The 14,745-nt window shown below is 28.8% G+C and overlaps 1 protein-coding gene across 2 annotated transcripts; it reads left to right on the top strand.

Annotated features, from left to right (window-relative positions):
* Window positions 1–337: 337 nt before the first annotated feature.
* LOC107443449 (uncharacterized) lies at window positions 338–11,116 on the top strand. Of its 2 annotated transcripts, XM_071180456.1 has the most exons (6): window positions 338–421; window positions 3,083–3,148; window positions 4,205–4,225; window positions 6,486–6,539; window positions 8,102–8,308; window positions 10,859–11,116. In XM_071180456.1, exons 2-6 carry the CDS (start codon window positions 3,088–3,090, stop codon window positions 11,044–11,046), a joined length of 531 nt encoding a protein of 176 aa, XP_071036557.1. In that variant the 5' UTR covers window positions 338–421; window positions 3,083–3,087; the 3' UTR covers window positions 11,047–11,116. The 2 variants fall into 2 exon arrangements, with proteins under 2 accessions (XP_071036557.1, XP_071036550.1); XM_071180449.1 differs by lacking the exon at window positions 338–421 and having other exon boundaries at window positions 3,049–3,148.
* Window positions 11,117–14,745: the final 3,629 nt, after the last annotated feature.

Genomic DNA, 14,745 nt, shown 5'->3' with positions numbered 1-14,745 from the left:
ATTAGCCCGATAAATTACTAATTTTTTAATGTACACTTTTAGAATGCTTAATTAAGGCCATAGTGACGTAACTTTGTTTTGAACCGATAATTTCAAAGTTTAATAAATTATTTGATTAGCAAAATCACGTTTCACAGTATTACGTAATAGCGAGGAAACATTTTCGAGCAAGACCAAGGACTTACTGATGTTTGTTAATTTTCTAATTGACTTGCTGACTGCAATATTCTAAATTAGCACTTCCAAATTTTTGCATATTTGGTTCGCTTAAGTATATTATTTACATCTATTTATATTTTCAAATCATTAGCATTAAATATTTTCAGGTAGTTGCGTTTTTAAAAGGAAATAAACAACATAACTATTATTTGGTTTTGCTAATCAAGAATTTCAAATTAATTATCTATAAGCTAAAAGTAAGGTAAGGTAATCATTTAAACCTTGAAATTATTGCAAAAGCTTAACAAATTATTTCTAAATTACTCTCATTTAAATGAAGGAAATAATTCTTTTTAATTGCTATTTTCATATAGTAGTTTAATAAAGTGAGTGCTCATTCATTAAAAGGTAAAAATTTACAATTTAATGCCCTTTTTTGGTTTGGCGATTTTTTTGTCACCAAGATCAGCGCTAAAAAAATTTTTTTTGCTATGGTTGTTTGCAAATCAACAAAAATTCATTAAAATATTTTATAATTGAAAATAATACATTTAATATAATTCCATGCGTCAATTCGTCAAACAAAATTATAATTTTGTTTCCAAATATCATGAACACACTGCAAACTTGGTCGAAAATACAAGAATCTACCCAATTCTATATTCAACCCTGCGGTTCTCATTTTTTCCTGGTTAGAGAACTCTGCATTTTGCCGGAACACCGATTTAATAGGCAAAGAAGGACTGCCAGTAATTTTGGAACTATTTAAGACGAGGAGATAATTTAATTTTTTTCATTGTTCTAATAATAATAATTTTAAAAGTTTGTGTTACGTCAGGTGTTTGAAATCATAGGCTTCTAGACTAGTTCTGAATTTGCATTAAGTTTATTCATAAACTGAAAATGAATAAATTAGGCTGAATTATAGTTTTCGTAGAAATGAAAAGTTACTATTGCAAATATTGAAAATGATTTCTTCATTATAGTTGAATTTGATTTCCTTACCGTTGAAGTTGAATCAAATTTCATTATAGTTAAATTTCATTATTTCCTTTGCATTAAAAACTTTTATTAAAAATCGTAGTGAAATTATTGAATAAATAATGCTAATGGCCTGAAGCGATAAGATAATACTTGATTAAAAAACTTCGCTTCAATAATATACGGATTAGAAAAAATAGTGTTGACATGTTTAAAGCTCTCGAAAATAAGCGCCCATTTTCAAAACTTGCCAGACATGAATGAGAAGAAACAAAATTGATTTGAAATGTAAAGCGAAAACTTTTCAACAATCAACGGAAAATAAAGGTAAGAAACAAAACTAGAAAATCCGCAGTTGCCGTGAGGGAATAAAAATAAGCATGAAAGAAACAAACATTAAAAATCAGTGTGGAGAGGAGTAAAACAAGGTAAAACGTATTTCCACGTGCTATGGAGAGGTAGCTAGGAATTTATATCAAAAACTAGGGAATCAGCATTCAAATGAATAAACAAAGATTCCAGGACATCAAGATGAGCTGATGTGACTGTGGTGGAAATAATTTTGGCATTGTCGAATTATTCTCAGTTACAGTTGTTTTTCTTGTTCTGTCTTTTTATGTTTATTTTTATTCTCTATCAGCTATTAAGTTTCTTCTAGTTTTATTTTTCACCTTTATTTTCCTTTTTTAATGGCAACTTTATATTTTATATAAATCACACTGTAAATCATATTTCACTTTGTTTGGAACATCATTGTATAGACACCTTGTGAGCATGCTAGAGAAAGTACTCATAAAACGCTCATTTGTATATTCAATATTTTCCAGATTGTGTTGAGCCGAAATAATTTTAAGAAAAGGAAAAAACATCTAATTATTACTTGAGTTCCTGTGTCTAACTTAGTTATGGAGTTGAGACATACTAATAACAATCCGTAAAAGTATGAGAGACAAGTTTCAACGAATTTACTTTGCCGCTAAATTTAATATTGAGTCGTAAGCAAGTGATCTTTATTAGGCAGCTGTCATCCCCAGTTTCCTACCCGGTAGAGCTGTGAGAGGTTTTATTTTGTAACAATTGGACATTTTACTATATCTAGATACCCCTTTTATAACTTACTGATGAAGCCGCTTGAAAATTAAAAGAGTTAAAAAATTTAGTTAGTACCCTGGGTACCCTGATTGTTTGATGATATTAAAACTTTATTTGCTTCAAAAAATATCAAGATAGTTAAAAAAGGCGACATGAAACAAGAGCTCAAAAAAGGGCACCCTTTCTCAAGACTCGCCAGAAGTGAATGCGGAAAACAATGGAGATTTAACAAAACAAAACAACAACAAAAAAATGGATAACAAAAGTGTGAAAAACAAAATTCGAAAAATCGCTATAGCCGAGAGTGAAACAGAAAAGAAAAAGTAAATATAAGTGGAAAATGAAACTAAAAAACCTCAGTAGCCGAGAAAAACAATTCAGGGCAAAATGCATGTCCACACGCTATGGAGAGGAGGTGAGGAACTTCTGTTGTTAACATGGTGGCAAGGGAATTAATTCCTGACTACCTCTGCATTCTAAGTGAGAAAGCATTTTTGTCCTATTTTGTCCCTCCCGGTCACTGCTGTTTTCAGGTTTCGTTTTTTGTTGGCCATTTTACGTTTTCGGTTTCAAATCGCTTTTGTTTTCCTCATTCACGTATGGCGAATCTATTGTTTTAAGATAAATAAAGTTTTAATATTATTACGCATATATTTTCGTATCAGTTTCTTGGAATATTTATTAAATACCCTATATGCCATTTAAATATGCAATGTTTTCTTTATGCCAGGTATACTATTTCAATGTTCAATGTTTTCTTTATGCCATGTATGCTATTTGAATAAGCAATGTTACACACTTTATGTAATTTAAGCATGCAATGTTCTTTTCTTTTTTTCAATTTTAAAAGAAGTTATGATAATACCTTGTGCAGACGTAGAAAAAGGAACAATCGAGAAAAATAGGAAAAAAGACGGTAATTTTATTGTTTTATTTAAACTTTATGCAACATTTAAAAATCTTTAAAAATTATTATTATTAAAAATAAATTATTATTACACATTCAAAAAATTATATTTATAAGCGTTTTAAGTGGAACTACTTTGTGTCTTTTAAAATAAAAATCCAATTTTTAAAGTTATTCTCAATTTTGCTACAAAATGTTCTTACTCATATAAATCGGCTTTTTTTATGAAAAAATCCATAGTTATATCCCAAAATCCTTTGTTAAATGTAGGCCTACCTACCGGGCTATCCTAGCCTGGTAGGTAGGGCGTTGGGCCCTTGTCCGAGAAGTTATGAAGTCGAACCCCATCGGGCGAAGACATCCCGTGTAATAAATGGTGACTGGTGCACGTTAAATCTGTCGGGTCACAAAGTCCTCCATGATCCCATAACAAATCATACCCCTGGGGGTACTGAATAGGAGATTGATCGTTCTCTGGTTCAAGTCAAAATTACGATTTGTGAATGAATGGATGTTTTTATGGGCCCACCCTGTAAACGGATTGTGACGTGTGTATGGCTGAAGTCGTATTTTTATTCTTATTCTAGTCGTATTCTTATTCTTAACCATAGATGGCGCCCCTGAAAAACAGGAAACACGGCCTTTGCCTTAAATTTGCTTGATTTCACCAACATGCTTGCTGGTATTCACAAATGGCATTAGAAACAACAACGCATTGCTAAATATAGAAGTGATATTCATTAAAATACTTTTAAATAACGTTTTAAGCTCTTGAAATGATTTTCAAAATAAAATTTCCCGCAATATTTAGAAAGCTGAAGGCATAAACACATTAAGTAGAAACATCTTGAGTTTTTAAAACAAAGCGTACGATTTCCTTCTATTTTCATTTCTGAATGATTTTATGTGATATTTTTCAGAATAAAATTTCCTTACTTTCATCATATTATGAAAGTATGATATGAAAACTATTGATAGTTTTCACTTGTAAGAAATTTTTTATTGTTTTGTATTAAAAACCAACTGGTTTATTCCCTGTTAATTATAGATATTTATTCGTTTTAGGTGTTATCGAGTCTGAAGAAAGTAAGTAAATTTGTTTTTGATTTTCTGAAAATAAATAAATAAAAATAAGAGCACAATATTTGACAACCAATAAAATTACTATTAGTAAGAAATTAATCTTTACATTAATGTTAAAAGCAATCTTTTTATAACATTAGGAAGACTGGAAAGTAATGTTTATTTTTTAACATATACTTCAAACTCGTACAATTTTAACAAGTTTTTATTGATAATCAATTATATCATTCTTGTGATTAACAAACTTTTGTCATAAATTAATTTGTTTCTGAGCAGAAAATTTGATGAAGACATTTTAGACATCATCCGATTTTGCCACTTTAATGTTGTAGCGATCGGAATAAATGGAAATCCAATGGTGCAATATCGTGTGAGTAAGGTGGGTGAGGAAATACCTCTTTCTTCCCATTTTTTAATTTTTTTCAGGGTTGGTTTCTCAAATTGATACTAGTCTGAAAGACAGTTTTTCAGCTTGGAAAACTGTCTTTGGAATTTACAACCGTCAAATATAATTAGATGAACATCACAAATATTGGAGGGGCGGAAACTGTTGCGTTACTATAAAATATGTATACCTCCTCTGGTGTCTGATAGGCCATTTTGTCGTAAACTGCAAAATAAAAAATTAAATAATTAATAATAAAAAATATGATTTACTTATTTATATGTAATCAAGTTGCTATAACCTTAAAATGTCTTTGTCGAATTTGAACGATAGTAAATAACAAATGAGCTTATGATAAATGAATGAGTTGATAAAAGAACATGAGAAGTGACAAACTTATATCAAAATGCGCAGAATCTACGTTTCTTTTCAATCCACCTAATATTTTAGAAATTTATCCATGACAAAAATTAAGTAAGAAGATTAAAAACACGATGAAAACTAAATATATAGCACTTCCGTGATGTTTGTTTCATCGTTTACATACTATTTGTTTCTTTGTAAAAATAATTATAATAATTTTTAAGCATATTAAGGAATGGGAAAAATTAATTTTCTATCAAATTGTACAAAAAAAAAATGGACTTTGACAATTGGATACCTGCAAGCGACGTCAGGTGTGATTAGCCTATGAGGTTCAACACACACGCGTGTTTCAAGTATCCAATTAAATCTGATCCAAAATTTGATAATAAACACAAACCTTAAGACTAAAACGTTAACACGCCCAACACAACCACATGATTAGACATGACCACGTGATTAGTTGCAAGTACCCAATTACAGCGGAAAGTCATTTTAACTCCCACCTTGAACTTTATATTACATTTCAAAAACTAAACTTATTACGAATTTCAGATTAGGTTTGTTAAGCGCAAAATCAGCGGGTCTATATTTTCAGAAATTGAAGTCACCAAAACTTCATCTCCTCAATGTAAAAAAATGGATACTCAATACTCACAAAATCTTTCTCGTTTTAAATGAAATCTTTTCCTAGGAAGTACTCCGAAGAAACATTTCATCAAATTGAGGAAATTGCTATCGATATCGCCAGAAGAGTTATACTTAAGACGTCATATTGATTGCAAGATAGGAATTAAAATAAGAAATTAAAGCAGTTTGTATGAATTAGTACTTCGTCACCGTCAGAAATCAAACCCGTGAAAATTGCTTCATACGCAAAACATTTAACTCATATACCATTACATCATCAAGTGCAAAACGTTTTTAACTCAAATAAAAAATTTTGGAAAACTCCTAGAATACACTAAGATGACACACAAGTGAGGAATCTGCTTCATCAAATATTTAAGAGTTTTCGTCAAAAATAACGTGAAACAATTACCAAATGTAACAAAATGCCTCTCTAGGACTACAATAATCGTCAAAAATGAGTTTTATTTTTAAGCGTGTGTTGAACTTTTCACAACCAACCTACCAAAAATTTAACTCCTTTAATATTGTAAAATATCTGTATTTCATTAAAATAAGTTTTTCCTATTACTTTTTTAAGAATTTATCCGTTTGAAATCAACTACTCAACTATCTCAACTTGTTCTACTGTTCAAAATTAAGTTATAAAAATTTAATTGCATTATTAAAAGTATTTTACTAGAGAATTTAGACTAGAGAACACTAGAGAATACACTAGAATATACACTACAGAATTTATTTTATGACAAATTTCGTGTAATACAGTGTTTATCATTATGTCAATATTTTTGAAAAACTCTTTCTAAGTATTTATTTTTCTGATTGATTTTACAATTTCGAATAACTTATATTTTGATTTCTTTTCTGGATTCTGTGTTTATTTAGATAGTATTCTCCTCTTCTTTATATTAGGATGGAGTTTCTTAATGTTGATTGTTGGTAAGAATGAAATAAATTTGTCTTTCAAACTCAGATTTTTCACTTTTTTTCTGTTCTATTTACTGTTTTATTTATTTCAGATTAGTCAATAAATTAATTGTTAAAAGAGAAATCGAGAAAATAATTCATGCTAGATGAAAAGTTCTTTTTTTTTTGTTGTTGCTGTAAAAATTTTGATTTTCTTAATATTGAGACCCAGTAGTTGAATCCAAACTGATCTAAGTCTTAAATTTGAGTACTCAAATATATAATTTATAAACTTTTAAGACATATATCCGCTGTTTGTACCCTATCTTTCATCATTTACTTATCGACTATAGGAACCATGTGTTGGCAACTGCTTTTTTAAGTTGTCTCCTACACAAGTTATCAATAATGATAAGAAAACTGGCGAATTAGTTACACCTACGTTTATTATAGATAGATTGTGAAAATCAGAACCTGGTGTTGTTCTACTTATGGGTGAACTTGGTTTCCTGGTCTCTTTAAATAATAAATATTGATTTTTTTTATGACATTTTCATGCAAATTATAAATTATATAAAGCTTGAGAAATAAAAATGTATGTTTCAAAAAACGTTAAAAAATAATTATTATGATTTGTTAATAGAGAGTTTCAATATTCGAGTTTTAGAGATGTGAACAACTTGAAATTAAAATGCCGTTTGAACGAATAAGAATAAGTATAATTATGTTAATAATTACCCGTGATGGTTAAATATAGTATTATCTTATTTTTCGATAGCTTCTGTTAACCTGTCCACATCTTCCTAGAGCGGATTTTTTACTCCACAGATTTTAAACTATGATTTGAGTCAGCTTTGAGTATATTTATTCATTTTTTTCGAAATTTCATTTGTTTCTCATTTTTTTAAACATTTTTAAACAATGCCCTTTCCTAGGCAGTGACCATTGAAACAATGTAAAAACACATTTTTTTTTTCAATATTGCATACAAACAACACGTCGTAGAGGAATGGGAAATATCTCAAAATGATCCAAACAATATTAGCTATCTGTTACAAAAAAAGCCGGGCAAATCGGTGAAGCCATTCAATAAATATTAACGATATTTAATCTGCAATATTAGAATTCGACAATAAAATTTTGTATTTTCGATATTGCGACCAAAATACATAGCGCCTGAAAGTGGTGATTGTTAGCAAACCACACCATGAAAATTTGAAAACTGTAGAAAAAAGCGGAAAACGTAGAAAAAAACGTTATAAAAATTTTATGCCTTAAAATTCTAGTTAATCTAAATTTAATGTTTCAAAACATTTGTTATACTTATCTTTTTAAAACATTAATTTTGAGTAATTCCGAAATGTCACTTAAAATCCTCTTTCACCCAGGCTTTCAACTATCTGTGAGCTCAGTGGTTTCGCATCATTATAATTCTTTGCATATTCATTGCATATTTATAGACTTCAAGTTGCGAATGTTGCTTTTAAGAAACTTTTATGGATAGGACAACAGAATTGGTCTCTGTCTTAGGCAATATTCAACAGCTATATTCTATCTTTTTTTCATAAACATTATATCTATTTTTCTATTTACAGGATGCATATACATTAATGATTGTAAGATCCAGCCCTTTATACCTATTTTTTTAATAATTGCTGGAATATCAGGCATTATCCTGTTTCTTGTCTATTTTTTGGGAGACGTGTCATCTGAAGATTCCTGTCCGACAAAATTCTGTTTCAGATCTTTTCAAATGGGATTTACTGCTATTCATATGTTTTCTGTAATATGGATTGCCCTAGGTAAGTTTTTAACGCTAAAATCACTCATATACAGAACTTTCGACAAATAAATTTCTTTATTATATGAGAAAGTAAAGTAATATGATCAATTGAATAAAATTGACGCGATCATAGTTAACAGCACCTGTCCAGGTATAACTAGCAATAGTTTATGAAGTCTACTATAAAAAAAATGTTCCGATCTTTGAGAAGTAGTTGAAACTCAATTATATTAAGATTTCCGGCTAGCACCGACAACAGTGCTGACTTAAAACATCCTCAGTTGTAGACGGATAATAGGTTAGAGTCCCCTTACTGTCAGACTAACTGTGGGAGATTTTCGTGGTTTTCCACTCCAGATAACGCAAATGCGGGTTAGTTCCATCAAAAAAGCCCTCCACAAATGCAAATTTCGCCCAATACTTGATACTGGAGTCCCGTTGTCTTCTAGATTGGGTACAGAATTGTAAGGCTATGGAGTTAAACATTAGTAGTCGTAAACCCAAAATTAGGTCGACTATTCAACGACGGTTATACAATAAAATTTATTAAGACCTAAAAATATTTGGACATCAAAACAGTGCCATGAATCACCCATCTGGGGTAGTTCTTTTTTCCTTCCATAAAATATTAACTTTTGATGTTAAAAATCAGGTGTATCATTGTATATTAAAGACCATCTTGGATATTGGAAAACAAATTTAAATTCAACTTGGTGATGCGAATTTAAATTCAATATGGTGGGTTAGATGAGGAGAAGTTCGTATGATCCGTAAATTAACCTTTTCTATAGTGAAATCTAAAGTTTCAATTGCTTTTATTAAAAAGAATTTCAGAAAAATTAAAATTTGTTATTTTAAAAAAATAATTTGGCAACAATTGAAGAAATATTTAATTGAAGCGATTAATGCCTAAATTTGGTAAACTTACAAGGAACTTGACTTGCGTAAGTTGAGAGTAAATTTCATTCATGCTTTTTTGTTGTTTTGATTCGATATCGTTTTCTTTCTTAATTATAAAATTGTACTATGTTTCTTTTGAAGTCGTCTTAGAGTTTATATTTAACTTAGTGAAGCGATTTGAATAAAATATCATATTTAAGGAATGTCAAGTTTTATAAAAAGATGTTTTTGATTGAATGTGGTTATGCATCTGCTGTTTTTAATTTATTCATTCCACAATTAATTCGATTTCAGTAATGTGCATAAATAAGCATTCATTAGGAATAATATATCTATCAATTATTAAATATATATTTTGATAATTAAACAATAAAAATCTATACAAAGATAAGTTATGTAAAAGGTATGTTTATATCGTCTTGAACCAAACTCATGTGACATCAACGACGATTATCTGTAATATTCATGATATTGTTGATGTTTCGAAATTCCCCACAGTGAGTATAAAGATACCGAACAAGTAACCAAAATTTTTAAGCATCTGAAAATATATGTGTCTTATACATCTTAATTTTAAAATTAAATTTTCAATTACCTGTTCACGTGTGGTTCATAGAACTTTTCAACCAATTATTTCATTATATATTTTTTTGTTTCCTTATGTTACCACGTAGATTTTTTTCCGATATTATACTAATCCATTTTTGGTTTACTTTTTATTAGTACTTTTTCTCTAAATTAACAATCGTTTTAAACGACTATCAAGTGTTTTTTTCGAGTCTCAGAACTATAGCCGATAAGAATTTAAGAGCATTTTCTGTATTAAAATTACTCGGTGCGAAACATCTAACGGATCGTAATAAATAAGCGCGTCTTTTTTCTCTAAGAAATAAAAAACAAATTATTTATTTACTTCAGTAATAACAGTAATATGGTATTTTTATTTATTAGTAACAGTAATATGGTACATTTATTTCCTTATTTATGGTTTCTTATTTATTTGATTTGCGAAAAGTAAAAACATATTTGTGCAACTCAAAAAGCCTCAACTGTTTACTTTGTTTTTTAAATGAACAAATTCGAACCCCAATTTTATTTTGGCGTTTAAACTTAAATATTACGCCGTTAACTTTAAGAAAGCTGCTCTTTAGAAAAAGGTGTTAAAAAAATTTACTTTTGTTAAAACTAATTTTTATAGCACAATTCACAGGATATTATTATAGTATACTTTGTTATCAGCAGAATATCTGAAAAAGATAATATCTGATATAAAATGCTGATAAAGATTAGCTGTCGCTAACGTCATAGGTCACATGTGTGGGTAGGAAAGATCTTCTTCTTGAAGTGTAAGTACCCAATTGTAAATGGAATTTTTTTAGGTCCTTAATAATGTTTTCAAAGCTAACAGTAAAAAAAAATTGTACTGCATTGATTTTTTTAAAAGTTGTGACTAATTAGTTTAAATTTAGTGTTCAAAAGGTGTCTATTTGCAATAAATACAATATGCTATACAACGCAGTACTACGCTCGAGATCCTATATTGTTCGTTCTATCTTTAACCCTATTCGAGATATTAGCACTAACTCTTTATTTGAATACAGATGGGTTTTTTTTTAATTTTAATTTATTTTATTTGCTTCTTATTACAGTGCATTTTCTTTGTTTTTAGGAAGTGTGTGGATATGTGGATCTATTGAAATGATTCAGCGCTGTAATGTGAGAAACTCAGCTCTTTGCTGTAGCAATGTACCTGTATTCGTTGCGCTATTTTCTCTGATTCTCGCTTTAATTTATCTTTTTATAATTACAGTTTCAATTTTACACGGCATCATAGATTATTTTTTCTTTCAACGTTGACGTGTAGAAAATGAGTATAAGAATCAAGTTTTTTAAGAATCATGTAATTTCTGGAAATAAAACTATAATGGTTAATTTTCGTACTTTTACTTTTGAGATTTTACAAGCACAAATAACCAAAGTTAACTTATTTTTCATTACCCATTTACTAAAACGCCAACCTCCATATACACTACACTCTTAAGTTGGTTCAATATTGATACGGATTAATGGTGCAGTGGCACATTATACAGTGCAAATTTTAACCATCATAAGTTTTGAAAATTAACCGTGTCTTTATTCAAGTTAAACTATTATAATCTGTTGATCAAGTTTAAGAATTAATTATACTATTATTAAAAAATATTATTTTCCAATTTGAAATCATAATATGGTTGCTGCAAATTTGAATCAATTTTGCTATTCATTAAGCGCAAAAAATATTGTATAGCATTTACATTCAGATTGTTTAAAATTACGTTCGTTTTTTTACATTTTATTTTATATTGCTCCTTTCATCTAGACCCAGGAAAGCAATACACATAGCCAACAGATCATATGCTTTGTACATAAATTAAAGCTTAGAAATAAACTGCATAAAAAATAAATTAAAATAAAATTAAAATAAAATTAAAATAAATTTTCTAAGTTTCAGTAACAAAATTTTAAAATAAGTGTTTGTTTGTTTGTTTGCTTGTTTGTTTGTTTGCCTTTTTTTGTTTGCTTGTTTGTTTGCTTGCTTGCTTGTTTGTTTGTTTGTTTGTTTGCTTGTTTGTTTGTTTGTTTGTTTGTTTGTTTGTTTGTTTGTTTGTTTTCTTTTCAAGTCACACTAGAGCTGCGCAATGGCCTATTGGTGATGGTCTCGGAAACATCCCTGAGCATGATCCGGAAACAACATACATATGTCACATCCCGTTTTACAGGAAGGACACCATCACACACCCTCCATCAGCAGATCGTAATTTTGACCTTAACCAGAGCACGAACAATTTCCGATCCAGTACGTATTGATTTTTTATGGGAACTTGGAGGACCTTTCCCCGACAGATTTAACGTGGTCCAGTAACCATTTTGTACACGGGAAATCTTCAGCCGAAAGGGTTTGGACTCACGACCTCTCGGACATGGGCCCAACGCCCTACCAGCTGTGCTATCCAGGCCTCTTTAAAATAAGTTAATAATAAACTGTCACGTAAGTGAGCGAATCTATGTTCCATGTATGGTGCTCATTGGGTACTTGCAACTCTAGAAGAAGTGGAGTGAATATGCCAAACAATGTGATTTAAATCAGAATTAATTTCGCCGCCTACAGGAATCGAAAATTTTTGCTAGTGACGTTAGGCTTGTATGTCGAACCTAATGGGCTTCCGAATCTATAAATGCCAAGATTTACCTACGATGGTGTTAATTGCAAACATCCAGTTATGTTTTTTTCTCCACCGAAGTTTAAGCGGAGTCAAATAGATTTAAAAAACAGAATACATATTCTATCAACTTCAAAATAAAATCCTCGTGAATTCAAATTTAATCTTGATTTTAACATTTTGATTCTTCAACTCTATTGATGTTCATTTGTGAACCCAAATCACCTTTTTCGACTTCAAATAATGTTTAAAATCTAAACTGTTTAATAAAATTCACCAATTACACTGAATAAATTTCTATTAATGTTTAGAATTTTTTTTCACAGTGTGTTTTGGTGTAAAAGTATGAAATTTCTCCGATTACTTTAATATTTAATATAAATTCATATGCATATAAATATGTCATTCATATAAATATGTATTTTATTCAATATAGAAAAAAATGTAAGAACAACAATAAAATAGTGAGAAATTAAACTATTTAAATTATATTGTGACCTGCTTGACAGAATGTATTTTTATCTTCAATAACAATCAGCAGATATAAAAAAGTAATTCAAATATTTTATAAAATTAAAATGAGCAAATAATTTAAAAAAATTATGGATTCAAAATATTTTTTTAAAAAAACAGTGAATTTATTATTTAAAACTAGTAGTTACTTTTTAACCCTGAGAGTGTTGTCATAGTTGAAAAGAAAAAACTATATGATTTAGCAAGTACAGTAGAATAGTATTCTTATGTACGTACTCTATACTCTAGCATTACAGTGGAAACTCTCTACTCACCATCTATCCTAAAATAACAAACAATCCCTACTGGAAGTCTTTATATCCTCTTCTGACGTCATAGCATTGACGTGACTATTTGTTTTTTTTTTTTTTTTTTTTTTTTTTTTGACCTTCCTGGATTGTTTGTATACTTGAAATACTCAGTTGCTCTGAATTTAATATTTGTGTCGTATTTTTGCAAAAAAATGTTCTTCATATTTTAAAATATCAGATGAAGATATGAAAAAAAGTACTTAGGCAAATTATCCTATATTGATATTACATGAACGCTGAGATTTGCGCAATTTAGTTTACATCAGCAGAAATTCTTCTACTTGAATCTTCTACCGGAAGTTGGAATAACCTCCCTCAATACTGCCCCCTATCGTGAAGAACATGAAACACGGTCGGGAATAAGGTGAATACATTTCTTTTTGGTCTAAATAATTGTTTGTTTATCTATGTTAAGCTTCATTTCATAACAGCTCTACATTAAAATATTTTTTCTTTTAATCATTCAATAAATTTTACATTGCTTGCTGTGGTATGCTTAAGCATAATTTCTTTTAAACTAGATCATTTGAAATATTAGTTTTTCCAACCCAATCCATATGTTCACAATACATATTTATTGTACCGTAAATCTGCAAATCTATTAAATTTGAAAATTATTAATTTATTCAAAATTAAGGTAATATTTTTAAGGTTAAATTTTTAAATATTAGCAATATTTATCAAACTAATCCTAAATTCTTGGAAAAAGTTTTTTTTATAGTTATAATTCTCTCCTAGATTTCCTTGAAAAGTGGTAAAATTTTATAATACACTCTATGCCATTTATAAACTATGGTTTCAAAATAATTCATAATTTTTATGTAGAATATAGAGTTTAAAAACCTGTTATGGAAAAACAAGATATATCGAATGAGTTTGCACAAATCTGATATTTTTAATAATTAAAATCTGTATAACGCAATTTATATTAAAAATTTGTCTATTTTATACAATAAATTTATGTGTTTCATATTAAAAATTTATCTGTACCAAATATTAAAAATGTGTACATTCTGTGTTAAAAATTTATGCATTTTATTTAAATATTTGCATTTTTGTATATAAAATAGTATATTCTTCCATTTTACACATAGATTTTTAAACAAATATAAACTCTTGTTAAATTTTTTTGAAATTTCAATAAAATAATGTATTATTTATTTACAATGGCTATGATAAAAAAATAAAACAATTAATAAAGAATACCAATGAAAAAAAGTATTTTTTAATATAGTATGTACTGAAAATTCTATTTCAACAAGCTTATTAGTTCGAATTTTTTGTCATATAAAATTTCTTGTAAACTATCTGGCGACTAAAAATGAAGGTTCATCAATATTGCATAATATTTCAGAAATCGGAAACGAATGTTTTCGATAGAAAAAAACATAAACTTCATTGAAATCTGACGAATCATTCTTAATGATCGTAAAACGTTAACAATAATTTGTTTGTCAAGCGAAACTTTTAGTTGTTCAGGTATTTTTAATAATACATTATCTTTAAATGCCTCATGTCTTAAAATACTTAAA

This window comes from Parasteatoda tepidariorum, chromosome 1, assembly GCF_043381705.1.
Source record: "Parasteatoda tepidariorum isolate YZ-2023 chromosome 1, CAS_Ptep_4.0, whole genome shotgun sequence".
Taxonomy (NCBI): domain Eukaryota; kingdom Metazoa; phylum Arthropoda; class Arachnida; order Araneae; family Theridiidae; genus Parasteatoda; species Parasteatoda tepidariorum.
Note: the sequence above shows the minus strand (reverse complement) of the source record. Positions and strands in the feature narration are given on the sequence as shown.